General features: G+C 42.6%; 1 protein-coding gene across 1 annotated transcript in view; it reads right to left on the reverse strand.

The window, feature by feature from the left end:
- Positions 1-8034: 8034 nt before the first annotated feature.
- The window catches only part of tgfbr2l (transforming growth factor beta receptor-like), a 22498-nt gene continuing 13340 nt past the window's right edge, over positions 8035-17192 (reverse strand). Inside the window, exons 2-8 of the mRNA XM_083777501.1 lie at positions 15489-15645; positions 13220-13431; positions 12198-12952; positions 10596-10733; positions 9479-9620; positions 9050-9177; positions 8035-8813 (exon numbers count right to left, since the gene is read on the reverse strand). Coding sequence (XP_083633627.1) covers positions 8274-8813; positions 9050-9177; positions 9479-9620; positions 10596-10733; positions 12198-12952; positions 13220-13431; positions 15489-15645 — 2072 coding nt within the window. The 3' untranslated portion in view covers positions 8035-8273. The remainder of the gene's footprint in view (positions 8814-9049; positions 9178-9478; positions 9621-10595; positions 10734-12197; positions 12953-13219; positions 13432-15488; positions 15646-17192) is intronic.

A 17192-nucleotide genomic window follows, 5' to 3' on the forward strand; every position in this document is an offset into this window, starting at 1 on the left:
AAGTGGAAGTGGAATTTTAATTTAATGATTTTTGTAACCCATTAAAAAAAAAATCAAACAGTAATCCTGGGCGCTACTCTCCCTCTGTCAACCTGGGGAGAGCCCGGAACTGAGCTCATGCTTCCTTCAATGCACGTGAGCATGCAGGCCGCTTCACCTGACAGGGGGAACATGTTATTCCAACCAGTTCCTTTCCCCTACACCAGGCGCCCTGGCTAAAAACCACGAAGAGACGCCGGCAGACAGTGGCTTTTGGCTGCGCATGGAAGTTCAGGTGTGCTTGCGCTGATCGTGGCACAAAAATGGGTTTTCACCTAAGGTCACATGATCTCAGGAGTCTTCTGACAATGAGTATCAATGGGAGGGCCCTAATATTAAAAAAGATGCCATATTGAAACATTCAACAACCCCCAAAAATAGACATCTTTTTAACTTTTTCACCAGAAGTTTTTTTGTTTTGTTTTTCTTTGTTGAACCCCAAATTGTAATCGCATGTTAAGACTAACAAATATATAAGTCGTTTTTGTACCATATATGGTGTGTGGTCTCCATCTTCCCATCTTTCAACAGTATCATGGTCAGTATCATGGTCATAATCATGTCAGTATCATGGTCAGTACCATGGTCAGTATCATTGTCAGTATCATGGTCAGTATCTTGTCAGTATCGGGTCAGTATCATATGACTGACAGGATACACTGAACATGATATGAAGACACAATGACCAGTACCATAACATCCGTCACACAGTGTTTTTCGGCAAGCAGCACTGAGTAAGACAGAGTATAAATTACAGTAGGCTTTAGTAGCCTCTCCAGACTTGCGTCCACATGTACAAACCCCATCCAACTGTTACAAATCTAGCCCCGTTGATAAACACTATCCATACTTTACCTTGCTGTTGAGTTTGACCCACGTTCATTATTGCTTGTAAAATATACGGTATGTGAAGCTGCAGCAAAACTACTGCAGTAAGTGCATGAATGAACCAACACCATGCTATGTAATGTACTGTATACTTAAAGGAGAATTCCATACTAAAAGGCTTTCTTACCTTTCTTTGTAGCTGTTATGTCCCCACCAAAGAGGTCCAGGTGTTATTTTGTGCAAAAGCTCCTTATTGGCTATTTCCCCTACCATAAGCCCTAAATGAATTGCATTGAATTGAATGGGAATTGAATGGGGCTATGGGGTGTTGTGCTAATTCGCTTATTTCCATCGCTCAAAATTATAATTTCTTTGTATATATCCTCTCTTCATAATGTAAATAATATCCCAAGTGGCACACTTTACTACTTCTTTCGATGGAAATAAGCAAACTAGCATAACACCCCATAGCCCCATACAATTCCCATTCAATGCAATGCAATTCATTGAGGGCTTATGGTAGGGAAAATAGCCAATAAGGAGTTTTTGCACAAAAAAACACCTGGACCTCTTTGGTGGGGACGTAACAACTACAAAGAAAGGTAAGAAAGATAAGAAAGCATTCTAGCATGGAATTCTCCTTTAACCTGACGCTGCCAGATCCAAGAAGCTTGCTACACAAATTTGTGGTGTTGGGGAACATGGTTACCCAATACCGCCCCCATCTGGCAAAGTCAGGTTACTGTATACTGCCATGTTCTGACCTAAATGACGTTTATTGTGGAAAGAGTCAGACAAACATCACTTTTCCGTTGCAAAACAATAGGAGCTGTTGTGGTATCTGTGTCTTCATACATTGTCGCTGTTTGTATGTGTATATGTATAAATGATTTAGTCATAAAAAGGTCAGAGTTAAATATATTTCAATGACGTTTGCTCTCACATATTGTTTAATTTTTCATTTGTTATGGGTAAAACAACACCAACAACACAACACAATACATGAACCACCATCCACAGGTCCAAAAAAAGAGTTCCTTCTCTCTCATTCATACAGGGAGGCTATAGAAGATACTCACAGTAGCAAGAATAACACAGAAATTGGGAGGCCAGCTCCCTCAAAAGAGACATTTTTTCCACATAACAAAATAAAACTAATTTGACATGCACCTAGCAGAGCCTGTCTGCAGGATGTACTGTACATTATTGTCCAACAGGTGGCATCATTTAAGTCCTTGAGTTCGAGTCTCATTACAAAGAAATTCAGTATTGTGTATAGAGGATCAGAGAGATGTACCCATTATGCTCTCAACTCACTGTTTAAGAACATGAACATAGAACACAGACAACAAGGATTTATACGTAATGCTTAATTTATACACCATCATACGATGAAATATAAATCAAGTTAAAAGCAGAATAGAATGCAACGAACAATACCATCTGTTCGGATGAATTCCCAAAGCTTTGTATTTTTCAGTCTGTCTGTCACAGTGGCCACATTCACTCTCCCTGCTCAAATATGAATCTATCATTTTTTTATACGGTTTTGATATTGTTATTCCGGTTAACAATGATAAATGTGATTCTGTTTAGACAGCAACTGATACAGATGATGTGGTGGTTAAATTTATTTATCACATTGAAGTTAAATTTGATCTGAGGTTAATCTGCTTGTTGAACTTTATCTGATCGTCTTCGCACAACAGCCACTGAGGCATCAGAAGTCAGAACAAATAAAATAAAACAAAAGGACGTCCTTTTGTAACTACCTTTGAATGATGTTTCCCCAATGAAAAGAGGTGAAAGATGGCAATTCCATCATATAGGAACTTAAATTTGAATCACAGTTTTGCCTGAAGTGCATACTGATTCTCTGAAACAAGAAAAACTAAAAAGCCTCTAGACTGTGAAATTACTGATGGTCATTGTAGCAATACTTTGTTCAAATTTGTTCAAAGTGATGTTGAATTTTGGTTGAACCGGGATGCATAGACACCTGGGTGATATAAGTTCAAATATTGTCCATAATTTTTATCTTTTGCGTATGTGCTTTATGAGTGAGGAACCTAAAGTAGCAATTTAAATGTTTTTTCTCTCCATTGTAAATTTGTAATACAAATCATACTTTGAGCACAAAAGGTGCTGAAATAACTAGCTCTATTCTGATAGCAATCATTGCTATACAATGTTTGCTCCCTGTATCAGCTGTTTGGTTAACATAAAATGGGGAAATATATCACTTATACTATCTTTAAAATAAATGTATTTAAAGAAAATGTGTAGTGTATTGTATTTTCTTTTCTTGTCTAGTTTTGTTTCATTTGTTGTCTTAATTGTTTGTATGATTATTTTTTGTACAATCTCAGTCATTCCTTAATTGTGCCTAAACTGAAAAAGCAATAAAACTTTGAATCATAAAAAAAAGAACCCCCTGGTAAACGTATGGCATCATCATTGCCGTTCACGCTGCGATGCCATTGGATAGACATATAAACGTAGACGCCCTTTCGGGCTCTGGAGCGTATGTGCTCAAGAGGGGGCAAAACTTTCCCGAGATTCCTTGCGAAGCCTCACAGGAGCATTGTCTGTGTGCCGATGATCCTTTGTTTTTAACCTTGGACAGCACTTTGGTCAGCTTCTGGTTGTTTTAAATATGCTTTCTAATTAAAGTTTCATTTGATTTGATTTGAACATAAATATAAAGTCATCATTTCACCAGGACTTGTTTGGAGGCTTGTCAATATACCGCTCTTCTCCCACACAGAAGGACCAGAATATATGGACAATATTTGGGCTTATATCTTGGCCAGGAAGTTATATGTCTTTAAAGTACATGCAGACTCAGACTTAAGCAGGCAGGTAAACACAGCAATGCAATGACCGATAAGTGGCTTATTATTATCAACATCTGCATCTGTGTGTATCGTTTGATAAGAAACATATAATTACTTTTCAGGCTTCTTTCAAGATATTCTAGCAAATTATCTTGCTGCATTTGCAGATTGTTTCATGATACCTTCTTAGAAATCTGTAAAAACTTTTAAAAGTGAGGGTGCGCCCACTGTATTTATATCGGCCACATGACGTCTTACATCATCATTTAGTACCCTAAACAAACATTAAAGTCCATAGAGGCATAGACGTGGCTGTCAAATGATTTACGTCATAAGTGCTCTAAAAATCCCATAGACGTGGCTGCCATATTAGTCCAGTACCTGCCTGTAGACCCTATCGCAATTTGGTGTTGGGGGAATTTCTCACTTGAACTGAGTCAATGGGTCCCTAGACATGAAAAATCAACGAGGTGCTTGTCCGCCATAGTGCCACGAATGGCGCAATGGCCACATCAAAAATGGCCGCCATTGGCTATGATGAAAATCCAACCTTTTTGTTTTTTAGTGTTTAAGCACATGTAATACATTCATTTTGACTAATTGTGGTGTGTGGAATTCATTTCTGATATTGTTTTGATGATTTGGGGTGATTTTGACCTTGAAAGGTCATAGTCAAGGTCATTTTGCTATTCCACAGACCTTGGCCATAACTTGTCCATTTTTAGGAGTAAGAACAGGAACAATAAGTCTATTTCAACTAAATCTGACTCTTAAAATTAATTTCTGATATTGTTTTGACCATTAGGGATCATCCTGTCATTGAATTATTGATGTTAATGTCATTTTTCAATAATTCGATTATGATTCTTTAGTCGCTTTTATTATATATTTTCATGATTTGTTTTCTTTACATAAACAAAATACATGGGCATGAGAAAAACAACAACAGCACCATGTGCTGTGTGAATAAGCCCATTGTACAAAAGACTCTGTCCATGGCCCAAATGAGCCAATTCATTGCTATGGCAACCCCATAGTGGAGGTAAGTCAATATATCATAAGAATCGTTCACTTGATGGTACAAGCACCACATTTGGTACACAAGTGCTTCAGAACCTACTCTCTCAGAAAAGTACGATGTCCACTTGAAAAAACTAAATGGCCACCATTTTTCAAGATGGCCGCCAAATGAAAAGGGCCTTTTGTGGCGGTTCTGGACAACCGTGGGTCCGACCAACTCGAGACCGGGCACTGCACTCCCTGTGGGTGTGTGGAACGTGTGTGTCGAATTCGGTGAAGTCGGTGGGGCAAACGGTTCTCGGGTTACGTGGATTACAGATGTACAGACACACACAGACTTGAATATATGTCAATGGGCAATGCCCATTGGGTTTTTTTTAGATGATGGGTAAGAAGAGAGAGATGTGATGTCAGGTGGTGTGGGCTAAGAAGTGGTCAGGGCTAAGATAAAGTATATGAGATGTACAGTAAGTGCAAAGAGAGATGGTGAGGGAGGGAGAAAATTATTTGTACCAATTGACCAGACAGTAGACAGTAGTGTAACAGGTTTAGGTGAGTATAGAGATGGAAATGTTCTAGCAAGTGAAGCCAGTGTATTGAGAATATGGGACATATGTGTCAGGAGTTATTTGTGACAGAAGGCTACCAGTGAGAGGGAAGATGTATACGATGGTAGTGAGACCAGCCATGCCGTACGGTTGGAAACGGTGGCACTGATGAAAAGGAGGCACAGCTGGAGGTGGCAGAATTAAGGATGCTATGGTTCTCATTAGGAGTGAAAAGGAGGGACTTGATCAGAAATGACTAAATTAGAGGATCAGCCCAGGTTAGAAGGTTTGGGGATAAAGCAAGAGAGGTGAGGTTGAGATGGTTTAGACATGTGATGTGAAAAGGAGGGATGAGGGTACATTGGGAGAAGGATGCTGAAGATGTAGCTGCCAGATAAGAGGATGGCCAAAGACGAGGTTTAAGGATGCTGTGAGAGATGACATGAAGGTGGCAGGTCACAGAGGAAGATGCAGAAAACAAAACCAAAAGGGGTCCTCCCCTTTTCCCTGTGCGTGCGCACACACACACACACACACACACACACACACGGTACTGTACAGTACACTACAGTATGTTACAGTACAGTACAGTATGGTAAAGTACAGTACGGTACAGTAACGTGCAGTACGGCATGGTACAGTATGATACCATAAAGTATGGTACAGTACAGTATGATGCCGTACAGTACAGTAAGGTACAGTATGATACCATACAGTAAGGTACAGTATGGTACAGTATGGTACCATGCAGTACGGTACAGTACAGTACAGTATTGTACAGTATGATACCATACAGTAAGGTACGGTACGGTACGGTATGGTACAGTATGGTGCCCTACAGTGCCGTACAGTATTATACAGTATGGTTCAGTACTAGTGATAGACCGATTATCGGCTTTGATATTCATGATTTTAATTAATATCGGTATCGGTGCTAAAAACAAATAATCGGAAAGAAACGACCGATTACTATATTTCTCATAAATGGGCAAACATGGTGAAACAACCACTTTCATTGAAAATCCGGTTTTGATAAACTATAGAACGGTGCCCGTAGGGCCTCTACAGCCCATTGGGCACTGACCTACTTGGTACGATGAAAGTTGTATAAATGAATGCCCCACCCAGATATTATGTCTGTCTCCCTTTTATGCCCATATATGGAGTTCTTTGTAAGGCATGCCCAAATAGGGAGTATATGCAGCCAGCTTGTGGAGTTCTGTCTTGTGTCAGGTCCAAATATGGAGTGCTGTGAGGTCAGAACAGGCCAGATCCATATATGGACACTGGGCATGGGCCCGGTCCAAAGCCCGGGCAGAGGCCTTTTTGGCGCGGTTCTGGACAATTACACACACACACACATGGTGCATTCATAGATAGATCGATAGATAGATATTGAAAATTATATATGCTGCTACAGTACATGTGCTGCAATTGATGGAGGGGGAAGTGTTACTGAAACGATGTTGGTGCTTCTTGCACCAACAATCGGCTATCGGCTTTTTGATTGTCCACTAATCGGTGATCGGATATATCGGCCAAAAACCATATCGGTCGATCACTATTCAGTACATCACAAAGGTATAGCCAAATATATGCAGAAATGCAAAACCAGTCTAATTTTGGTGGCCATCTTGAAATATCACCGCCATATTGAATTTTTGGATGGCTCGGTTTAAAAAGTTAAAGAGTTGACCAAAGGAATGTTCACGGCAAATGTCACGCTTGTATCACCAAGCGAACAACCGTTCCAATGATCTGCTAATTGCACAAATTCTGTGTGTGTCTGTACGTCTGTAATCCACGTAACTCAAGAACCGTTCGCCCCACTTCAAATTCGACATACACGTTCCACACACCCACAGGGAGTGCAGTGCCCTGTCTCGAGTTGGTCGGACCCACGGTTGTCCAGAACCGCCACAAAAGGCCCTTTTCATTTGGCGGCCATCTTGAAAAATGGTGGCCATTTAGTTTTTTCAAGTGGACATCGTACTTTTCTGAGAGAGTAGGTTCTGAAGCACTTGTGTACCAAATTTGGTGCTTGTACCATCAAGTGAACGATTCTTATGATATATTGACTTACCTCCACTATGGGGTTGCCATAGCAATGAATTGGCTCATTTGGGCCATGGACAGAGTCTTTTGTACAATGGGCTTATTCACACAGCACATATGGTGCTGTTGTTGTTTTTCTCATGCCCATGTATTTTGTTTATGTAAAGAAAACAAATCATGAAAATATATAATAAAAGCGACTAAAGAATCATAATCGAATTATTAAAAAATGACATTAACATCAATAATTCAATGACAGGATGATCCCTAATGGTCAAAACAATATCAGAAATTAATTTTAAGAGTCAGATTTAGTTGAAATAGACTTATTGTTCCTGTTCTTACTCCTAAAAATGGACAAGTTATGGCCAAGGTCTGTGGAATAGCAAAATGACCTTGACTATGACCTTTCAAGGTCAAAATCACCCCAAATCATCAAAACAATATCAGAAATGAATTCCACACACCACAATTAGTCAAAATGAATGTTTTACATGTGCTTAAACACAAAAAAACAAAAAGGTTGGATTTTCATCATAGCCGATGGTGGCCATTTTTTATGTGGCCATTGCGCCATTCGTGGCACTATGGCGGACAAGCACCTCGTTGATTTTTCATGTCTAGGGACCCATTGACTCAGTTCAAGTGAGAAATTCCCCCAACACCAAATTGCGATAGGGTCTACAGGCAGGTACTGGACTATATGACGAAATCTTCAAAAGCCATGCATTGGAGGTGCTAGAACCCTCAAAAAAAGTTACTATATTTAAGATTATCTTTTTCATTTCGTAATTATAATTTCATATTAATTATTTTCTTCAAAAACACACAAAATTATCTGCCAATGCAGTAATTTAATTTGACTTGAAATAAGCCTGTACAGTCTGAGTGCAAGTAACAACTATACTTAGCAAGTATACTTGCTGTGGTGCTTGTGGCTCACGGCTCACACAACACAGCCAGTGTCAGAAGGGGCTTGTTGGGACGGCGTGGTCCCTTCAGAGACGGACGGCTCTGGTTGGCCGTTAGCTTCGTGAACAGAGAACGTCTGATGGTCAGCTGCTCTACTGTCTGGCTCTGGGAGCATGTGGTTGGCTGTGACAGCACAACCCAAGGAGGCCGAAGGAGGAGGAGGAGGGGTCGAGTCAGGAAAGCCATCTGGAGGAGAGGAGAGAGGAGACTCCTCCTCCTGGGACAGACAGCTGTCTGTAGTCTCTGAGTCCTTCTCTCTCTCCTCCTTTCCCTCACCTGTCGTCTCCTCACCCTCTTGCCTCTCCCCTTGTCGCTGTTCCTCCTCTTCTTCTTCTCCTCCTGTCCTCTCCTCCTCCTCCTCCTGTTGTTGTTGTTGTTGTACCCTCTCCTCCTCAGCCTGTCTCTCCTCTTCCTCCAGGGCGTTGAAGCGCTCCACCACACAGTGAGCGGTGAGTCTAGCCTCCGGGTCGTGATCCCAGCACTCTGTGACTGTGGCACAGAGGACGCTCATCCCCTGGAAGGGAAGAAGACATGGGCTCAGAGGACAGGAGAAGAGTGAGAGGAGAGGAGAGGAGTGAGAGGTAGAGGAGAGGAGTGAAAGGTAGAGAAGAGAAGAGAAGAGAAGAGAAGAGAAGAGAAGAGAAGAGAAGAGAAGAGAAGAGAAGAGAAGAGAAGAGAAGAGAAGAGAAGAGAAGAGAAGAGAAGAGAAGAGAAGAGAAGAGAAGAGAAGAGAAGAGAAGAGAAATCAACCTGGTGTTGTGTCCAGGCTGAGGGGATGTCTGGTCGTCCTCTGTCTCTCAGCACCAGATCTCTCATACTGTCCACGCATGGCTGGTCACACACTCTGGAGCCAAACGCTGGCTCATAGCTCTTCACCTCTGGGGAGAAAAGAGGAAAGAGGTGACTGAGATCTACTGTATAAGGCTAGGTGGCTACTGAGCCACCAGGATTCTGTGATCTTGCAATCGCAAGAATAAACATCACTTCCAAGCAATCTATTCGATCACTTATGAGTTTGCAGTTTTGCTTAATCCCCTGTCATTTTTGCACTGAACAGTCAAATCGGAAGACCAACCAATGGAAAGAAAAATTAATGTATTTACATACGCACAAACACACACACACACACACACACACACACACACACACACACACACACACACACACAGACGGTCTTACCTCCTATGGCGTGACAGCGCGAGGCCATTTCCCAGAGCACCAGAGCCATGGAGTAAACGTCCATCTGTTTGAATGCCTCCAGGTCCTCCAGGTTAACTCTGGACTCCAGCACCTCGGGGGCCATATAACGAGCCGTCCCCACCTCCACACAGACAGCATCAGTGGCACAAATGTATTAGAACTCTACTTCACAATACACTACTTCAATGGTTCATTCCAACCCTGGTTCCTAGAAGTATTGCTACTGGCAGTGGTGCAAAGTAACAAAGTACATTTATTTGTACTTTACTTGAGTATTTCCAATTTCCAATACTTTTACTTCTACTACACTAGTACATCTCAGATCCAAATATTGTATACTTTTACACCACTACATTTATTTGAAAACTTTAGTTACTAGTTACTGATCATTATTACAAAGCATACATTAACCACTTCATTCCGGCCATTTGAAAATAGACGATCTACAAGCTCACAATGTGTTGCCAATGCGACACATTGTGCCTTGTAGATATGCTATTTTCAAAAGATTGTTATACATTTGAAATCTTGAAACGGACATCCTGCATACAGTATATGAGGATTTTACTTTTGGTACTTTAACTCAAGTGCATTTTGAATTCCGGACTTTTACTACTGTGTTTCTATATTGCAGTATTGATACTTTTACTCGAGTAAAACATGTGAGTACTTTTTCCACCACTACTCTTAACTCCATTACTGTATACTCCAGTGGTTCCCTAACCTTTTCATGTCAAGGTCCCCCAAAATGACACTCATTACCCATTAGAAAAGATATGCCAGGGACCCCCGGAGATTTTTACAGCTCTAGCTGTGATTTTCAACTTTTTTCATTTCAAGTTTGATATGCAACAGGCTACGGACTCCCATTTAATGGCATTTCTATCTCTGAGACCCCAATTTATATTGTAAAATCAATGTTAATTTAACTCTGAAAGTGTACATTTGTATACTCTCTGAGTTACAGACACATAAGGGTCCATTTGGTTCCTAATTATCATTTAGCTGGGGACCCCCTGGAACTCTCTCAAGGACCACATTTGGGAACCACTGGTATACTCCACTCAACTCCCAACTCCCCTATCAGTGCATCTACCTGTCCACTGTTGGCAAAGTCGTCTACAGTCAGGGAAATGTCCAGTCTTAGCGCTAAACCAAAGTCGCAGAGAGCACATTCCCTCCTGCTCGTCATCACAATGTTGCTGCTCTTCAGATCCCGATGCGCAACCGGCACCTGCAGCCACACATACAGACAAGAACAGTCACAACAAGTTGTTTGTATGAAGAGCAAGGAGAAAGTCTAATGAACATTGTGTCAGTGGTGAAACCATGTCAACCCATTTAGACCCGATGCAGGTTCTAAAAATGTCTTCTAAATGTTGCTATATCAGTGGTTCTCAAACATTTTCATGTTATGGACACCAAAATGTATTTGGCAGTGAACCCCCATTACAAAATATTTGAGTTAAAAATATTTTCTTACTACATAGGCCTACTATAGTCCTATAGGTTTACAGATAAATGAATGAAATTAAGTTTTAGTTTAACAAGGGCCTATCACTTTCTTTCTTTTTCTTTTTGAGGGGCTCCCTATATACAGGTTTCATGTTTGTTTTTAGTTCAATGTTTGTTTTAAAAACGCCATTGACAATGAAGGGAAAATGTACGTCATCTTGTCCCTAACACAAACATTAAATGCCATTAACAATAAAGAGAATTCAATGTTTGTTTTGACACCGTTTGTTTTACATCACCATTACATCACCTAATCAACATGAGTTAGACTTTAATATATTAGCGCCCCTCACTTCACACAGGTGTGATTATTTTTTCCCTTTTCTTGCTTGGAACAGGTGAAGGGTTGTATTTTGTCTGTATAATGTATGCACACACATAAAATAATGCTTTTAAGTATAAAATAATGTATAAAATAATGCTTTTTACTGCTCAAATCTAAAATGGCACTAGGTTAAGATCCAATTATGATAACAGTACTGTACAGTGATATTTATCCCTGATGAAAACAAATTTTGGCAGCTTAACATTCCAGATCCAAGATTATTATAAAATGCAGTGACGCCTACAAGCTGCTTCAGGAAGTAAACTGGGAGTAGCTAGACATCCAATAAAAAAAAGGCGGGGATTCAAGCTGTGCAATGCACTCTCTCACTCTGCTGCTACTTCACCACATTTAATTTCCCCCAATTCTCCTACTGTCGTGACTCCCCACTATCTCATTTTCTACAGTATATGGTTTTAGACTATGAGCGTATTGGCCTATACACCAAACTCAATTCTAGGTGTAATAAGTGAATACTATTTGTGAATACGTATAACATATAATTTAAAGCTGAACGGTTTTACAATGTTTACAATGATTGTTTACATCCCTTTCTCATTGGACAAAACTTTTAGCTGAACTACGGTCATACTACAAACAAGTCAGGAAGAGGAATTTCGGTTATGTATTATGGAGTCATGTGTTTTCCCAAACGCATGCTTTAGATCGTTCGGTGGTGCCTCGTGTGGCTCAAGTTAGCCATCTCAGTCAAAACCGCACTTCTGCATTGGCCACAGAAGCGGGGCGTGATTATAAGCAAAAGCAGGGTAGGATTTAGAATGTCACAGTCATGACTACTAACCGCCAGTTGAGAACCACTAACCAAGCCTGGTGTTTGCCTGCATCATATGGATTTACCTTAGGCACACCACTGGGTGTGGTGTCACTGTGGAGATGAGCCAGGCCCCGCGCAACACTTCCCGCCATAGCGAGAAGCTCCTCCCAGCTCAGAATGTTAGTAGCCAGGAAGTCCTGTAGGTTCCCCAGGCTGTGGTAGGCTAGAACCAGCCAGTATTTCCTGTGGGCGTGGCCAGGCGGGCCCCTGTCCTCGGCCGCCAGGAATTGGACCACATTGTCGTGCTCCAGCTTCGGGTCGGAGAAGATGGAACACTCGTTCCTCCACGACACATACTCCACCGCCGGGAACACCTTCACGGCCACCGTCTCATAGCTGCTAACTCCTCCCTTCTCCCCCTGCAGCAGTCGCCCCCTCCAGACTTCAGCAAAGCGCCCCTTCCCCACCAGGGCCTCTAGCTTGATCGGCAGCAGCTCCGCCATTTGGCCCTGCCCCTCCACCATACCACCGAGAATGTCGCCGGTGAGATTAGGAAGCTTTGCGTGAGACTCCTCCCCATCTCCCACGTGCCCAGCTGTTCGTCCCCCGTCAAAACCCACCCCCAACAGCCCTCCCCCGCCGGTAAGGTCCAATGCCCGGTAGTGTCCCGGGATGCGTTTGGTGGGCCAGTCCGGCCGCGTCGGCGGGCCGGGTTTACCAGGGCGCCGCGTGCGGTAGAGGTAGAAGGTGGCGGTAGCGATGAGAGCTACCAGGATGGGAGGGACCAGACTCACCACCACCACTGGGATCACATCCTTACTCTGCAGCTTGGAGAAGCCTAAGGCAGATAGATATTATTAATTAATTTAGCTATTTGTTCATTCATTGGTACTTCTATCTATCTATCTATCTATCTATATTTACACATTCACACATCCCCCCCCCCCCCCTCCCCATTGTAGTCCAGGAAGGAAGTGAGCCCAGTGTCCATGACATCATGGACACTTTGAAATACTACAATATCTAAAAAGTAAAAACACATATTACCATATTACCCACATAAAAACCCCAGGAAAGTGTTTCTTCAATGAATCCATCCATTTACCGTTGGCTCCCCTGTCGAAAATGAGTTTGTCGTTGCACTCATGCTCGCCTTGACAGCCGCAAACCAACATGGCTCCCTCCTCCGTGGGCTGAGGCATCATGTGACAATCCCTGGAGGTGGAGTTGAGCAGCACGCTGGGGTCGATGCCCTCCAGGGGAACGCCGGGGTTGTGACACTGGGTCTGCACCGTCATTGTGTCGTTGGTCTTCCTCCTGGGTGACAGACAAGGAGAAAATAGGAATCGCCTAAACATGCGTGTTACATTATAGGGCTACACTGAAACAAATTGCACACGGTAATTTTGAGCACTGTAAAAGCCTCGTTAAAGCTGCAACCTATAACTTTTATGTGCTACCCGATGTGAGAGACAAAACATCTACCGCTGGTCCAAGAGGCAATCAGCTCTCAGAGATATTGCGCGTCAATCACTGCAGATGTGCTAGTTATTTAAGCAATATTACACTCAAGGGTGTGCTTTAACGTCATTAATGCACGCCTGCGATGCTGCAGGAACTCTGAAAGGCAACACAGAAGTGCATTAATGACGGTAAAGCACACCCTTGAGTGTAATATTGCAATTATACAAGTTACCCTTAAAACTAAGATATTCGCCAAAAAGAATCATAAATCTTTTATGACAGATGTAGCCACTACGACCACAAATGTCCAAAGAAACTCGTTAGCCTATAGCAACCCAGTCGGCTGCGCTCTATCTAAATTATTTTAGCGATCCCGTTTTATAACGATAAAAAATACCTTAAGTCCACACGTCTGAGGCACCCTGCGGTTTTATTTGAGAAGACGTACGTGGACACATATAAGTAAAGGAGGGGGAGTTGCACACTCCATATGCAGTATTCTAATTGACGTTTCGACCATCAGGCCTTCCTCAGAATCAAAAAGGAATTAACATATTCTACCATACAGGTTGCTTGGAATAACGTTTAATTAATTCATTTTTTGCGTTGGCTATTAAAAAATGGGTTTAACTGGGATAGTGTACAAAATCTCAACCAAATGAACCCTATGGGTCCTTTTGGTTCCCTTGTTTTGTACCCTGTCAGAATTCAATTAAACTCTGGATTTTTACAGTGAGAGTGATGTGAAACAGAGAGGGCTCAAAGCATGTGCCAGATGACCCCCTGTCAACTTTGACCTAAATAAATGACTTTTTTCCTCTCTACCCCTCTCCCCTCTCCTTATCAGCCCTCCCTTATCTCTGCGGTCTCAGAGCTGGCTTCCTTCAGCAGGCAGGGGAGGGGAGGGGAGGGGAGGGGAGGGGAGGGGAGGGGAGGGGAGGGGAGGGGAGGGGAGGGGAGAGGAGGGGAGGGGAGGGGAGGGGAGGAGAGCTGGGAGGGGAGGGGAGGAGAGGAGAGCTGGGAGGGGGAAGGCTGCTGGATGCTGGCAGGAAATGACAGGGGCACAGAGAGGGGCTCACAGCCCCATAGCTCTGTCAGATCCCAAATCACACTTCCACAAAGTGTAATAATACTGATTGAGAGCGCGTGCGTGCTACAGAGACAAACAGAGAGGTGGGATATGGAGGGGGGGAGGGAGGCAGAAAGGGAGGTTGTATGTGATGTCAGACCAGAACTCAATCGGTCGAGAAAGAGAGAGACAAGAGAGACAGAAAGACACAGACATATACAGACAGAGACAAGCAGGCAGGCATATAGGCTTTTGTCAGGTGAAACCTGACAAAAATGACAGCTCATGAAATGTAAGCGACCTAATCATCAATGGAGCGACCTAGGCATCAATGGGAGTCCCACCCCATGCCGCCTAAGCCAATGGGAGTCTGACCCATACTCTGAAACGCCGCCAGAAACGTCGCCAGCCAATCGCGTAGTAGCGACCCATGATTGCCTGCCTCCTAAGCTATGACACGGAAGGGCTGATTTCACCCAACACCCATGCACACACCGCAGCGGAGGGCGGCTAATGTTATGAGCTAACTGGAGAGCATAATATAAATAAATATGCACAACAGAGACAGCGTTTGTTTCACCTGACAAATATGAATATATGACTATATCGTTTTAAACTACACATTTTGAACTTGTGAAATGGGACATTCTGCACAATGAGTATAATTGTGGTACTTTTAGTATATTTTGATACCAATATTTTTGTACTTTTACTCAAGTAAATGTTTACTTCCAGAATTTTACTCGTAACAGAGTATGTCTACATTGCCATATTGATACTTTTAAGGAAAAAAAAATACTTTTTCCACCACTGGTTTTTGCACATTATCATCCGTCCTCACCATATGGCGATGCAGATCTCCTCTGTGACGGTGCAGAAGGAGGACAGGGAGCAGTTGCTGTAGCAGACAGAGTCCTCACACAGCGGACTGGACACCTCGCACCACTTACACAGGTTGGTCCGCAGGTGGCTGAAACACACCACGGCCACAGGGAAACCTGTAACGGCAGGACAGCAGAGGACAGGTCAAACGCCGTCATCTTCAAAGCCAAGGCCCTTGTACCTTATACTCATAAGGTAATAATACATTATTTAACTTTGGGGTACAAATTTCTAGTAACTAACAAAAAGTAATGTTAGTTCATGAAATTGTGATGAAAAATGACCCCTCCTGGGAGCCAGTCCAACATGGAAAAATGGCCCATGGGCACCACCAGGGAGACCTCCTGAGAGACAGTCTACTCACTAATCCTATACCCGCACTATGAGCACTCGTGGGCAACTGGGCATAGAATTGAACGATAACAGTAGATCTATAAACAGGCACCTTATGAGCAAGTGTTACCGACCTTAGATATCGTCATGTCAACCACTTAAGCCCCGGCATGTGAGACTTGAAAGTATAGCGATAGCCGATCTACAATCAGAATAATCTATGCATGTTTTTTCATTATTTCATTCGTTCAGTTTTAACCGCAGTGCATTTCATCTGTCATCTTAAAGCTGTGCAATTTCACCACCACGCATTCTGGTTAGAGATGGACAGTGGGGGCCCTGCCTTCCTTGACAATCCTGCATTGGTCCCGGTTGGCTTGTTACCCAGTGTTTGTGAGGGTACCTACCCTAGGGGATAGGGGGAGAACATGCTAAGAGAAATACACAGAAAGGCCCTTTCGCCAACCCGACCTAGGCACTGATGACGCGGAGGAGAGAAGACGCCCCCAGTGGGAATGGAACCCAGGACCTTCTAGCTGTGAGGCGCCTGCGCCAGCGCCAGCGTCACCATGCCCCCTATTAATTTTGATTGCTGGTGGGGATATATACATTTTACCCATGCTTCTGCTCTCACTTTACCTCTATCCTCCCACTTCTCATGCATAGAATACTACAAAATGATGGAATGTCACCCACTTCTTCACAGCTGTAAACCTGTGATGTGACAAATGAACCCGAATATGATTTTGATTCTTACCGTAAATACATGTATTTCCTTTTGGAGAGATGTAGATAATAATTTAATCAGAAGATTATCAAAAGTTAAAAAAATATATAAATAATTTAACTTAGATAATTTAGCTATTTTCGGGGGCTTTTCTTCCTTTCTTGACAGTACACACAGAATAGAGACAAGAAACAGGGAGAGAGACATTGTAAGTGACACGCAGCAAAGGTCTTCAGGCTCAGGAATGGAACCCACAACTCGTCGTCAAGCTATATTAAGTGGTTTGCTATGCCAGCAGCGCCCCAGTAGATTGATTATAGTATTTCCTTTGTTTGTTGTAGGATAAAGTACAAGCCCTTTGTGGTTAAGAAAATGCCCCGCCCTGTCCCCCTACCCCCAATTTAAAAGAAAACTCAAAGCCTATGTGGAAGGGTGTTTTGAGCTGGAGTGGTACTCTGTGCTGTATATAGAACAGGGTGGACTTTTCCGTTATTGGAGAAGCCTATTTAAAAAAAATCTATACTTTTACTTGTACTCGATCCACTACATCGGAGATCTTTTTTTAAATTATTTTTTTTACTTTTACTACTATTATTATTGCAA

Source organism: Protomyctophum parallelum (assembly GCF_964188405.1).
Source record: "Protomyctophum parallelum genome assembly, chromosome: 11".
NCBI lineage: Eukaryota > Metazoa > Chordata > Actinopteri > Myctophiformes > Myctophidae > Protomyctophum > Protomyctophum parallelum.